General features: G+C 36.3%; 1 protein-coding gene across 1 annotated transcript; it reads right to left on the reverse strand.

Annotated features, from left to right (window-relative positions):
- Nucleotides 1–305: 305 nt before the first annotated feature.
- LOC114388690 (zinc finger CCCH domain-containing protein 30-like) lies at nucleotides 306–4,618 on the reverse strand. The gene is made up of 2 exons (XM_028349320.1): nucleotides 4,227–4,618; nucleotides 306–3,030 (listed from the first exon to the last, which is right to left on the reverse strand). Exon 2 carries the CDS (start codon nucleotides 3,017–3,019, stop codon nucleotides 851–853), a length of 2,169 nt encoding a protein of 722 aa, XP_028205121.1. The 5' UTR covers nucleotides 3,020–3,030; nucleotides 4,227–4,618; the 3' UTR covers nucleotides 306–850.
- Between the last annotated feature and the right edge of the window lie 9,987 nt (nucleotides 4,619–14,605).

The following is a 14,605-nucleotide window of genomic DNA, read 5'->3' on the forward strand; positions in this document are numbered from 1 at the left end:
AAAATAATTAAATAGTAACATTAAAGTGTTTAACAACGATTTCTACATATTACATACACATAAGTTGATTTCAATTTAAACTGAATTAAAATTTGAACCAAAAATAGATACTATCACTACCCCACCAACTAAAGTTCTTACCAAAAGTACGATTCACATTTAAGATGTATCGTACAAATCCTTCAACATATACTTAGGCCACCAGATTAGATCTAACAATACATATGCCGCCCTCAACCTTTTAGATTTCATTAATTTAATTTATTTAGTTTTACTATTTTTTTCAATATTCATAATTTCCATTGAATAATACCCATAAATGAACCGTTACATTAAATTTGAAAAATAACCAATACATACACAGTAGCCTTCACTATATCTAAACAATCTGCCAGCAATGAATATTCAATGGCGCAGATCACCTCTAATTCCTTAACAAGAAACACGCTCTAGTCTTCTATACATGCAATAGCAATATACTAACAGATTCCTACCAAGAAAACGAACTTGAATACAAATGAGGCTCTTGGTTTTGCTTGGCTCGGAATAAAATGAAAGAAAAGAGTCCTGAAACTAGATTTTTTAAGGAAGAACATCTTTACGGGGATATCATCGCACCCCAGAGAGAGGGCGGGCTTCTTACCCCTCCCCCCTGAAGCTCTATAGTAAAACAATGAATGACAAAATAATGGGAAAAAAATAGATTATCATTCGGGAACTTTGTAGCCATCTCTCCTTGCTTCAGTACTATCATTACATTCCCTCTCCTTGCTCCACCCAAAAAAAAATTGACAAAAAGAATACGTAGTAAAATGAAATACCTATCACAAGATGGAATGGGTCAGTTTGATTAGACTACAAGCTGATCCAGCTGCATTTGCTCAAGCCAGGCTCCTAGAACGGAATGATCAACAGACTCAACTTGAGGATTTGAACTCGGTCCATCAGCAAATGCAACAGGGCCAGAACCTCCCAACTCTTTTATCTCAGATGGAGATTCCTTGACAAGGGATTGAACCCAGGATAGATCAGGCTCCTCCCCATTGTTTCCAAGCTCAAACGATGATGACCTGTGCAATCGACCTAGCTCATTTCCATTTACTGACCAATCTACTTTTCCATTGCCATGAGGAGAACCCCAATTAGACCAGGAGTTAACTGGGGACCCAACCATTGAGACAGGAATGTTGGCACCAAGGTCCCTTGAACTAAGGCTTCGCAGCTGTTGGTGCTGTTTCTCACGCTGAGCAAATGATAATCGAGAGCTCATTGGAGAGATTGGCTCCATACTTCTTGGTGACATCCTTCCAGGAGAAGAGACACCAAATGAAGCCTGGAATAGAGGATGCTCAACATTCCTAGGAGACGAGACACTTGTATTTATGGGTGATAATGAACTTTGAAGCTGTTGAAACTGATTCATAATAGCCGATTTGTGTGTTGGGGAAAATACAGAAGCCACTGCTGGGTCAGAATACCGGGGAGATGAAGAAATCTCAGCAGAAAATAGTTCATCAAGATTTGATGGAGTTAGTGTCTTGGACCGACCAGATCGACTCACTGAAATGCCACCAGGATGGGGCTGCGAGAAACAGCCTAAGTCATTCAAAAGGTGTTGCTGGCCATCAAAATCTTGCAACACATCCAAGTCTTCAGGTGGCATGTCACGAGCACTAAGAGAAGATCTCAATCGGCTAGTTTGAATATTGCTTCCTGGTAAATGAAGAGCTGGAACATTTGGCTGTGGCCAAGCATTAGATGAATGAGAAATGCCACTTGTGGATGGAGACATTGGCTGTGCAAAGGGAGATGGAGACATGGAAGAAATTGATGACGGCAAACCAGGAAAGAGGCTCATTGCAGCAGCCATGTCCATGACATTTGGAGTAGAGGCAGATGAGCGAGGCGAGGGAACAGCAGATCCAGTGGACACATATAATGGACGCAGCTCTTCTGCTGTGTGAGCAAAAAAACATACCCTTCTATTGCAACTAGTACCATCTTTGCACAGCCTTGTCCGATATTGAGCTGGGTGTAGCCAGCACTCAAATACTCCGTGAGCATATTCACACATGTCCCCACGCCTACAGGCCCCCTTTCTAAAATCAGGGCATGGCACACAGCTGTAATGGAACTTTCGGGGGTCTCTCCTACGAGCATTCTCTCCAGGGTGAACAAAAGGACACTCAGTCCAATCATGAGAGTATGCCCGGGAACAAGGTCGCACCTTGAATGAAAACATGCGAAACTCATCTGTTGCATAAATGCTGTTCTTTATATCAGGAAGTGATGGATCAATTGGATATTCTTTCTTGTCAGAAACAGAATTAACAGCTGCATCAGTAAACTTTGATGCCATAGGAGAGGATGGCAACCCATTTTCAGGTGGTGATAAATGAGCAGCTGAATCAGAACATGATGAATTACCTGATATTGGAATAAAACACTCACCAATAGACCCATCAGAAGCAGTATCTGAAAGTAGATCTTCAAGGGTTGCTTTCAGACCTTCAAGCTTAGGAGGAACAACAATAACATCAACTGGACGATTTCCATTAGCATCCACACAACTGATATCAGCACCGGCTGATAAGAGCAATTTGACAATATCAACTGCATTAACAGAACCACCCGATGCAGCACAGTGAAGGGCAGTGCTTTTATCTGTCCCGCAGGAGAAATTGACATCAGTCTCCGGACATGAGAGTATAAGTTTTAGAACATCTATACTCCCATACATAGCAGCAACCATTAAAGGAGTTCGGTGCTCAAGAACAATTTGTTTGGACCCAATCTGGCGAACATACCAGAGGCCAACTTCACTTATTAGAGAAACATCCCTAACTAAAGCTAGCTTAAAATCTTCAAAATCATTGTTAGAAGCAAGCTCGAGTAAGCAGGAAAAAGAATCTGCAGCATGAACTGTTAATTTGTTCATGTCTTTGCCGTTAGTTGAACCTTCTACCGCAGATGAAGATGGAGTTGAAAGAGACTTTGATTTCTCTGGACCACCGCACATGCTTCGGATAGCTGGAAGATAATAATCACGGTATTTAATAAGATCAGAGATATAATAAAAAAAAGGTAGAAGGAAAGCCAAAAGAGACAGATAGATCCACAATTATAAAATTAAAACATCGACAAAAATTGATTTGCAAGCGCTAAAGTAGTTGCAAGTCTCTATACCTTACAAAAATTCAGACAGATTCCTATAATTTATAAGTTTTATTGTTATATTATATACTTCTAGCTTAAAGTAATTATTTGGGTCCCTCGAAATCTATGACAGAACAAATTACAAATTTAAACTAAAAGAACCTCTATGAACATCCCAAAAACGTCTCACCTATTAATCAATCTATCAAGGCCAACAAGTTTATCAATTTCCCCAGGAAGTCATCATGAAACGAAAAGAAAACATGCTTAAAAATCACCTAAAAATAGCAGTTTCCTTAAAAACAACAACAACAACAATAATATACCTGCGTAGCAGATGAACTTATTAGACATCATAAACAAAACTTGGAAGTTCGAAAAACAAGCGCAGGACAGCAATATACTCAATCCATAAAGTAAAACCAAAAGGTTAAACAAATATTCCAGTAACACTTAAGCAATGGAACAGATCAGAATAAAATCCAGAATCAGAATCAAATCAAACAGAATAAAGTTGAAACCTTGTCAAAATAATAAATAAATAAAAGTTACAACCTAGTCATAAAAAAGCATAGAAAAATTAAACAACAGGAGAGGAAAACAGATAAATATTATTCTTATTCCCCAAAAAAATCTCTAACAGACATCAGGAATCTACCACACCAAAATTAGCGGAGAAGAAAAAACATGCAAAAGTAACTCATTTAAAAATTAGACAAAAAACGAAAAGAAAAAAAAGGCCACGAATCAACATCAAAACTTCCTTCTGTTCCCATCACAGATTACTATTATTATTATTATTATTATTATTATTATTATTATTATTATTATTATTATTATTATTATTATTATTATTAAAGTGCATTTATTTCTAATTTCTAATAAAAAATAATCAGCCAGTTTCACAAGCAGAAATTAGGGATCAGAAAAAGATGATGAACATTTCGCACATATAACAGTATAAAAAACAATAAAAAAAAAAAAGAACATTCCGTTTCTTATAATTGCACAATCAGCTTCAAAGTTTAAAATCGAGAGATTTTCAACTTCCATTAATAGTGAGAACTCACCGATTACGAGTGGATGAGGTGAAGATCGAATTCCAAATCCGACGAGAAAAAAATAACGGGAAGAGAAAAGGCTTTTTTTTTCATCAATCCAAACGGAGAATAGCGAAATCTGAACACAGAAGACGAGATTCGGCGAAAGCGAGATTCAGAGCTTCCATCTCCATCTATAGAACCGAGGAAACATGGGAAGTGCGTCGTTCATGAGAGAGAGAGAGAGAGAGAGAGAGAGAGAGTAACGTCTTCTTCGAAATTGAAATTGAAATGCGACGAAATTTAGGGCGAATTTAAAAAACGAAGGGAACCGGAATGGCAGTGAAATGAAATGATGCTGAAATGCACGCCAAATGAAGTCCAAATGAAGTCGCGGAGGTGCAGCGGGGGAACTGGAAGGGCCGGTGAGAGGGAAAGCAGGGAGAGGAAGAGTTTGGGGAAGGAGAGAGTGGGTTGAAACGGTTGACTGTGGAGGAATTGATTCGGATGATTAAGTGGAATTAAATGAAGGTTTGGAATCCGCCAATTAGAAAGTAGCATATGTTAGAACGATAAGGACTAACAGGACAGGTATATGTGGTAGTATGTACTGACTTCGTAGTTTTTAATGAGATCTAATTTATTAATATTAAAAGTTATTTATTTTAGTAATTAATTTTGTTTTAAATATATGTTTTTAATATTAATAAAAAATATTATTAATTATTAATTCTTTTAATATCTCTTATCATCAATATATTTCTTGTTTTAACTTTTATAACTGCATGTAAAATAGTCAAAAGCAAGATTTTCAAGATATTTTATATAAGATATAAAGTTTGATATGAGAAACTATAAGACAATTAATGTGTATTATTTCCTATTTATTGAACTCAAAAAATAATAATAATTACAATATTTTTGTAAAAAAAAATAATACAAGAGAATTTTTGTAATGATTATAATTAGAAAGGTTAAGTTAATATCTAAGTTTCTCAACTATTTGATAAGTTTTAATAAAATTTTGAATTATTTTTTTTAGTAAGTCCTTAAATTTTTTTAATTACATACATGTCGATAATGGCATGGACCTAATTAAAAAATAAATAAAAGTTTAAGGACCCAATTTAAAAAAATTATTTAGAACCTAATTAAAAAATGTAAATAGTTCAAGGACCAATTGAGTAATTCTTAAAATTTACCTAAGCTTTTACAGTATTCTTATCCCACTTCTAAATATAGTATTGTTAACTTTATAAGTCTACATCGAGTATTCTCAACTCTTTAGGTTAGTAATCCTGAAAAAGAGTTTGAAAATGAAAGTTTTCAAAGGTTCTACGAAGAAAATGATATTTTTCACAATTTCTCAACACCAAGAACACCACAACAAACTCTTAGAGATAGGCTTAGCATGAGCTTTGTAAATGGATGAGTTGAATCTCTTAGTGTTATAACAAAGTGCCCAATGGACCTATCATTCAAAGGATACATAGTTATTGTATGTACACTTCATGTGATATGTCATGTCCAATGTATTGGTTGTTACATATTTATTTTTATGTTACATATTTATTTATTTCATTTAATATGGCTTTGGTGAAATGAGGTCGTTTTGGTAAGTAATGACAAATGTTCTTTGTTGAGTCATTCACAGCAAGTAATCGTACATTATTAGCCATTCCAAACATTCCACATGGCACTTACCCTCTAAAATTTGAACTGGAGTCATTTCATAATCTAAGAAAACCTTTAAAAACTTCCTTCTACCTCAACTAGTGAATGACTTCACTATTTTTGTGAACTCTAACCTCTTTCTCCCTACACCCAAACATTCATAAACCCAAAAAGCTTCAACCTTTAACCCAACTATGGAGAATGAAACTCTCGTCACTACCACTAAACTCGATAGGGTTGATGTTAAAACTGCAAAGATGAGCATGGAACATTTATTTGATATTCCAAAACTTGGAATGTAAGGACTGCGACTTGACCAAAAACTTCAACTATGTGGCATATGAGCCTACTTCAACAACTCACAAAAGATTTATCCTAAGCTTATATGGATATTCTGGAGGAACTCAAAGTTTGCTTGTCTCATGATTCTGGTGCGTACAATTTGTGGGGTAAAAGTCAATATCTCAACAAACTCCATACAGGAAGCCATTAGGTTGGAATATGGCACCAATATCTACCATGATAATTGGTTGTCCATATTTGATGAATAAAAAATAGCTGAAAGAGCGTTGATGGGAAGCAAGTTTAAGGGCAAGGATCAAATACTCGAGTATAAGGACTTGATTGATGAAGCCAAGATATCAAAGCAATTGTGCAACAAGTACTCTACACAAGGCTGGTTTAAAGGACTTCATCTTTGTAGTTCAATGTTTTGCCTTGTCCCACTAGGTTAAAGGTATTCCTTTCGATTTGCCTCATCTCATTTACATTTATATGGCAAAGCAAATGAAAGGAGATGGTAAGAATAAAGATATCATTTATGTTGCACTACTCAACAAACTCATTTGGAAACAAGGAGTTTACTTCAAATTTCTTCACCAATGGACTCTAGAGAGAAGTCAAGTAATCATCAACAGAGATGAAAGAAGAGAAATTAAGCAGCAAAGATTTGGTGCATCCAACATCAAGGCAATGTAAATCATATTGGACACAACTCTAGTTGTTGAAGAGTAGATAGTGGACAAGGCTGACAAGAATGTTGTTAAGAAGAAGTGTCCAAAGATTGTAAAACTACTCACTGATTCTTATGGAGTGTCTATTGTTGAGAGGAAAATTCAAAATGTCATGAAAATACAAGAGAACAAAAGGATTACAAGACAAGGAGCACAAGTTGATGATTTTGATAATCAAGAGATTGAGGAAATGATTAACAAAAGAAATTATCCAAGTCCTACTACGTCCAAACCTGCATCTAAACTTACCTCTAAGAAAGCTAAGACTCTCAAAAGTTCACCAAAATAGGGAAAAAAACAAGGGAAGTAGATTAAAGGCATTCACCTACATGGTGACAAAAAGCAAGCATCAATCAACTTCAGCACTAAATCTGATATCTCAGACTCAGATGACAGTGATGATAATCAGGCTATCAATGTGGTGTATGAAAAGAGGGCAAGAGAAAAAATGTCTACTTAGACTAAAGTGCCCGCATCCAAGAAGCAAAAATGGCTACTCTTAATGCTAATGTATCATGTAACATCCCTGATTTTTTACTTCTTGGCAACACTTACACTATGACACTTCACACGGTGGAACTTCACTCAACATCCTTGTTGGTCAGAACCCTCCACCGATCAAAACCCTTTGTAGGTAGCCCTTTCTGAGATCTCGAAAATTAGTTTTGTCTGCTTCTAGGATCAATGATTAACCCTATAAACCAACACAAGATTTTTCAGCGAGTTTTGTCCTCACTTACACGTTTTTCGGGAAACATCCCAGAAGGCCACCTATCTTATAACTACTCCAAGCCAAACATACTTAAATATAAAGTTCTTAAGTGATAGGCTACCAAAAAAGTAAATGCATCTTGTTAGTATATGTAGTATTAATTAATTCCTTTTAAGTCATCCTCAACTGTACAATTTCATACTTGCATAGCCTCCCAATCCCTCTCTTTTTGGTGTGATTCGTTGAGGTATTACATGCCCACCAGCTTTTGCCTGGTTCGTCCTTGAACTACACCATATTGAGAGAGAGGTTTGTTATGATACCATTTGTAACATCCCAAATTTTTGACTTGGCTCTCAAATTACAACACTTCAAACAGTGACACTTCACTCAACATCATTGTTGGTCAGAACCCTCCAATGGTATGAACCCTCCATAGATAACCCTTTTCGAGACCTAAAAAATTAGCCTTGTCCGCTTCTAGGATCAATGATTGACCCCTCAAACCAACACAAGATTTTTCAACTTGTTATGTCGTCACTCACATGCTTTTCGAGAAACTTCCTAGAAGGTCACCCATCTCATAACTACTCCAAGCCAAGCACGCTTAACTATGAAGTTCTTAAGTGATAGGTTACTGAAAAAGTAAATGTGTCTTGTTGATATAAGTAATATCAAGTAATTCCTTTAAGTCATCCTCAACTGTATAATCTCATATCTACACAACCTTCGGATCCCTCTCTTTCTGGTGTGATTCATCAGGGTGTTACACCCTAGGCATTCAAGAGTGAAGCACATTGCTCAAATGGTTAGGAATCATTCCAGAAAGATAGTGCCAAAGGCTCTTGTAAAGGAAGCACCAATTCCTAAAATGAAGGCAATCATAAAGCTATTTATGCCCATTGAAGACTTGGAAGATGATTGGACACCTCTACCTCCACCTCCACCTTTTGAACCTGTAAGTACTTAGCCTACACAACCCCAACCTTCTACTCCTACCATTCCTTCAAACCTTTACCAAATAGAACATACCCAACTTGAATACCCCTACCTTGATAACTATTTAGTTATCATTCTAAGACCTTTCATTCTTGATGATGAAGGGAATTTCATTCTAGATGATAAAGGTATTCCCATTAGACAAAAGCATATCATTACTAAACTCCTTAAAAACTTGGACAACCTTCAGCCTAAGCTCACCAAAAATGACTTCATCCTTCTATCTGGCTTAGAAGGTTTTGTCCCCAAGTTACCTACTGTTATCTTTATCCCACTTCACCTTTTCCATCAACCCTTTGCGCAAGAGAAAAAACAAATGGGATGATCACAACTGGGTCTCATCTGTTACCTATTGAGCCAATCGTCCAACCATCCAAAGTCTTACTAGGCATGAGGTCATTACGCAAGGATCGTATATGAATAGTTTCCCCCTACAGTGCTTGCCTTAGAATGAATAGTACAAGCATGGTGAAGGTGCCATGGAAGTTATTGACCTTGGGGAAGATAAGTCCCATCCAACTATGAAAGTCTCCAACTTAACTTGGTACTACCCTGTTGATGAACCTTATCAACCTTTAGATAAAGCTTCTTGCAACTGTCTTTAAAACTCATAAGCTTTTATAGTATTACATGGGCTATTGTCCTCCTAATCTCTACATCAAAAAATCCACATTGCTGAAATTCTATCCAAACAAAGTTTGTGCAAGATTGTTAACCTTAGACCCCAACAGGAAGAAGAAGACAAAGCCCATTTCAGCAAGCATAACCACTTAATGTTCATGGTCCACCACTTTCATAAGACACCATTAAAATCCAAGCCATGATTAATCAGTCCTTGGACGCCCATATAACTAAAAATTATTTTTATTAAAGGCTATAACCAGTGTCCAGTATGTTGTATTAAAAAAAGGGTCCAAACATTTTGTGAAAACCAGTACCAAAGCACTGTATGCTTTTATGCGTCCAAATGGGCAATAACTAACTTATCAGTGGTAGAGCGCGCCCCTGATAATTGCGTCGTTGTGCCTGGACTGTGAGGGCTCTCAGCCACATGGATAGTTTAATGTGCTCATTGGCACCTGACCCTGAGATGTGGATCATCCAAGGCATATTAGCATGGCGTACTTCTCCTGTTTGAACCGGGGTTTGAAACCAAACTTATCCTCAGGAGGATAGATGGGGTGATTTAGGTGAGATCCAATGTAGATTCAACTTTCTCTTCACTCGTGGGATCCGGGCGATCCGGGGGGGACCACCATGACTCCTCTCTTCTCGAGAATTCATACATCCCTTATCAGTATATGGACAACTTTATATTCAGTTACTTAACATCCATATGATTTCCTTGTATGTAGAAGCATCTCGAGGTTGATTCTCATTCTATAATGTTTTATTATTTGATTTTCCCCCTTGATGTATGATTTGAAATTCTATTAACATTTGAACTTCAAGTAGTATACTCTTATAGACAAAAAAAGAAGAATTATCTGCAAGAGCTGCAATAGTACAAGTAGTGAAAATAGAGAACATGTTGGAGGAAAAAGCAATTGTACCTTTTGTCCTATTTCTCTCTCCTCCTTACACTACCACATAGCGAGAATGATAGCTGAGACAACAGTCTTTTCAAAAGAAGGCTCTAATCCCATAACAAATCCTTTTCAAAAGAAGGCATGTTAGACGCAAAGCATGCAAATAGATTGGCATTTGACTGAATCACTTGTTGCAGGCAGCTTTTGTCTTTAACCTTCAATTTTAGGGTTTCATGGTCTATATTTTGAAATATTTCTAAGAGACCATGAGCGGAAAGTAAACCCCATCTAATAGACCATACATTACACATGAATAACCAAGGGATTCAAATGTATCTTTGTAGCATGCTTTCAAAGAATGGGTTGCCCTTGATCACTAAGTGTCGAAAGTATGACGCCTCTACTCAATCAACAAGGGCAACAATCAGAGTGGAGTCTCGATGCTAGCCTATAGGAGACTCATAGGGATTTACACACACACACACACACATCTTATCATATCAAATTTGATTTAAATCTACACATAATTATCTTATTATATATATAATAATTTAAATCATATCTAATTAATTATCTTATCAGATTACGTCTTATTTAATTAAATATATCGTTAATTAATTAAATCTTATATTATTAATCAACTTTGAATTAAATTAAATCACATATATTTATTCATATGCTCCAGTTGAATACTCTATGCATGTGACCCTATAAGCTCCCACTAGAATGAAAATAATATTATCCCTATAATATTATAAAAATGATGATTGGCATCTAGCAATGCAAAATTGGCACCCATCCTTTGAGAAAATCGGTGATTCGATATCAACCTTATTGCAACCATATCCATCGTGTAGCATTTGTCCCTTTGTCTAAAAATCTTGATTGAACACAAGGCATAAGAGTGTCTTCCTCGTTAAGTCCAATTGTCGGTTTCTCGATACCTGAGTGGACACATAAACACAAATAGATCCAACATCTCATATCGGCCCATTTTTGTGTGGTCATGCATATAATGTGTCTCACTTTATTGAGAATTCCATAGATAGAACTCATGCTATGTAGGAGGAACGAATCCTATCTACATCACTCATATCCCTCAACATGATTTATTATAGGCCCAAGTACTACCTTTATGATCATCTTGTTACGGATGGTGTTTAATAGCATTAAAGCCTTCAACTTCTACATTTAGGAATCATAATGACTTCAAGGCAAAGGGCTACTATTGCCTTATGGTTGCCATGAGAAATGCCTATGACACTTATATAACTACTATAAAGCCTTTTAATAGTGGGTGTAACACCCCAAAATTTTGACCCAGTAAGTAGACACTTAAGTGAGTTGGTTAGGATTTAATTGTTTTAATAAGAAAAGATGTGCCTTGAGTAATTACATATAACTAATAATGAATGGAGTAATTAATGAAAAGAATGGAAATAAAGTAAATAAGTAGTTCTATTGGGAAGATTCGAGAAATACTATTTAGATAAGGAAACATATATGATAGAAGGAGAAGCAAGATATTACGCAAAATTGTTAAGTTTATTACGAATAACAGAATTTACAATGAAAGGATTGAAAACTCTCTCGAGTTCACTGAATCCAAAATATACAGCTCCTTATAATGGAGACAACAACTAAATGTCTAACCAAAAATAGTTACAACAAAAACATAGAAAACAATTATAGTTACAACACAACCTCTGTTAATGAACCACCAGATTGGACACTCCCTTCTACATGACTAAAAGCTTCACCAAATTACAAAAGATTGGACAACCAATATAGAAGACAAGAGTACTAGACCAGACGACCATTGTCGTCCATCCTATCTCTATCGTCCATCATCTAACAATCAACAATCCCCACTTTGGTTTAATAACATTTATGAATTACAAGTAACTTAGCTCATTTCTAGCAATCTATGTTAAGTAGATCCAAATAATGCATGAACATGCTTCTTGGAATAGGCTCTGTGAACATATCAACTAGATTTTCCCTTGTATTAACTTCTGGACTTCGACCCTCTTCTCAGAATGGATGAAGTGATATCTAATGTCAATGTGCTTAGTCTTCTCATGATGGACTTAATCCTTGGCTAAATGGTTTGGTAATCAGACCTTTCAGCCAAATCCCTTCCTTTGTTGCTTCTGCCAGAGCCACATACTCTACCTTTGTAGTGTATAAAGCCACTGTGGGCTGAAGTGTTGCCTTCCAACTGACAAGAAAGTTGTTAATCATGAATGCATACCTAGTCACGAATCTCCTAGCATCCAAATCTACAACATAGTCAAAATTTGAGTAATCAGTGAGAGCAAAAGACGTGTCTCCATGGTAGATGAGTCCAATATTAGTTGTACCCTTAAGGTACCTGAGTATACGTTTCATAACTTGTTATTGTTCTTTCATAGGATTACCCATATACTTATTCACAACACTGACTGCTTGTGCTAGGTCCAGTCTGGTGCATACCATAGCATACGTGAGATGAGAGTACCTACATCACTTGCATAAGGAACACAAGACATGTATTCTTTCTTTGATTCTGACTGAGTAGTATTGAGTTCGAATAAACAAATGGACATTGTCAGAGGAGTACATACTGGTTTTGAAAATGTCATCCGAAAATGATTCAACACTTTTTGAATGTATTCTTTCTAACACAAAAAAAAGCTTCTTGTGGATTCGGTCCCTCTTAATCTCCATGCCAATAATCTTTTTAGCAGCTCCCATGTCCTTCATCTCAAATTCACTACTAAGTAGTGACTTTAGCTTCTAAATTACCATCAAATTTTGAGATGCTATGAGCATGTTGTCCACATAGAGTAGTACTCCACCTTGTTATGATAAATAGAGGAGTCATAGGGACTTCTGATGTACCCATTGGAGATAATGAACTTATCGAATCTCTTGTACCACTACCTTGGTTATTGCTTTAGCCCATAAAGAGACCTTTTCAATCTATAGACATAATTTTTGTTTCCTTCCACCTCAAAACCTTCAAGTTGTTGCACCAGAATGTCTTCCTCCAGCCTTCCATGGAAAAAGGAAATTTTGACATCGATTTGCTCTAATTCCATGTCCAGAGTTGTCACTAGGGCCAGCAAAACACGTATGGAGGTGGTTGAACTACTAGAGAGAATATCTCATTTTAGTCATCTCCTTCCTTTTGATTATAGTCCTTAGCTACCATACGTACTTTATAAAGGATGACTTTATTAGTGGACGATCCAAATTTCTTCTTAAAGATCGACTTGCACCCTACTACTCGTCTATCTTCAGGTAGCTCTATTAAATCCTGAGTCTGGTTTTTCTAAAGGGATTCCATCTCTTCATTCATAGCCATCATCCACTCCTTAGCTTTAAAACATGAAATTGCTTCTTGATAAGTGGTTGGTTTGAATGAATCAATTTCTATTGCTACCTGTAGTGCATAAGACATTATATATGCCATATCTTTTAGGAGCTTTGATTTGCCCTTGTGACTTTCTGGGTGTTGTGGTTTTGAGCTGCTTCGGATGGTTGCGACTTGCCCAGTCAATCCTCTCAACAAGTGTTGAATTTTGATGTTAAGGATGCATTTAAAGATCCTAATCAATCTCATAAAGTGCTTCAAACTTCTCATGATCACTAATGTTTCTAATTGTAGAGCTCTAAAATGCCACCTGCTTAGTGACATCCTTAGCCATGCCCAAATCTTCATGAAATTTAGAATGCAACATAGAGTGTTCATCGATGATGACACTATACTCAGAATGACCTTTCTTTCATATGGAGACCAGACTCAGAATCCTCTAGCTTACCTTCACTAAGAACATATAGTCCATTTCTTGTAGGCGCACTAGCATAGAAAACATCATTGATATGAATAGAACAACATTTGTCCTTTATTAAAAATATGAAAACCCTTCTTGTCCAAACAAGAAATATGAATTATGTTTCTTTTAATAGCTAGAATATAGTAACAATTATTTAATTCCAAAATAAGCCCAGACAACAAAGTCAAACAAAAAACCTTACAACTAATATCACAACATTTTGCTCCATTTCTTTACTCATAGGTCCACTTCGCCTTTGGTTAATTTCACCACTATCCTTTACTCTCTCCATATTTGTAAAAATGTGAGAATCACATCTGGTATCCAATACCCATGATGCTGAAGTAGACAAATCAACCTCAATAACATAAATACCAAAAGCAAAAGTCTTACTTCCGCTTCATACTTTTGCACTCTCTAGGTATATCAGACATTTCCTCTTGCAATGCCTAATCTTACCAGATTAGAAGCAAGTTCCATTCTTAACTACACTGCCATCATTCTTCTGGTCAAAAGTGCTAGGCTTTGAGCTTTATATGCCTTTACACTTTCGCACAAAAGGGTGTTACTTCTTGCCCTTGATTTCTTCCAGATTCTACCATCATAATGGCTCTGGATGTGTTAAATTTCTCTTGCCTTGCTTACTCATAAAATTACAACT

Source organism: Glycine soja, chromosome 15 (genome assembly GCF_004193775.1).
Source record: "Glycine soja cultivar W05 chromosome 15, ASM419377v2, whole genome shotgun sequence".
NCBI classification, from domain to species: domain Eukaryota; kingdom Viridiplantae; phylum Streptophyta; class Magnoliopsida; order Fabales; family Fabaceae; genus Glycine; species Glycine soja.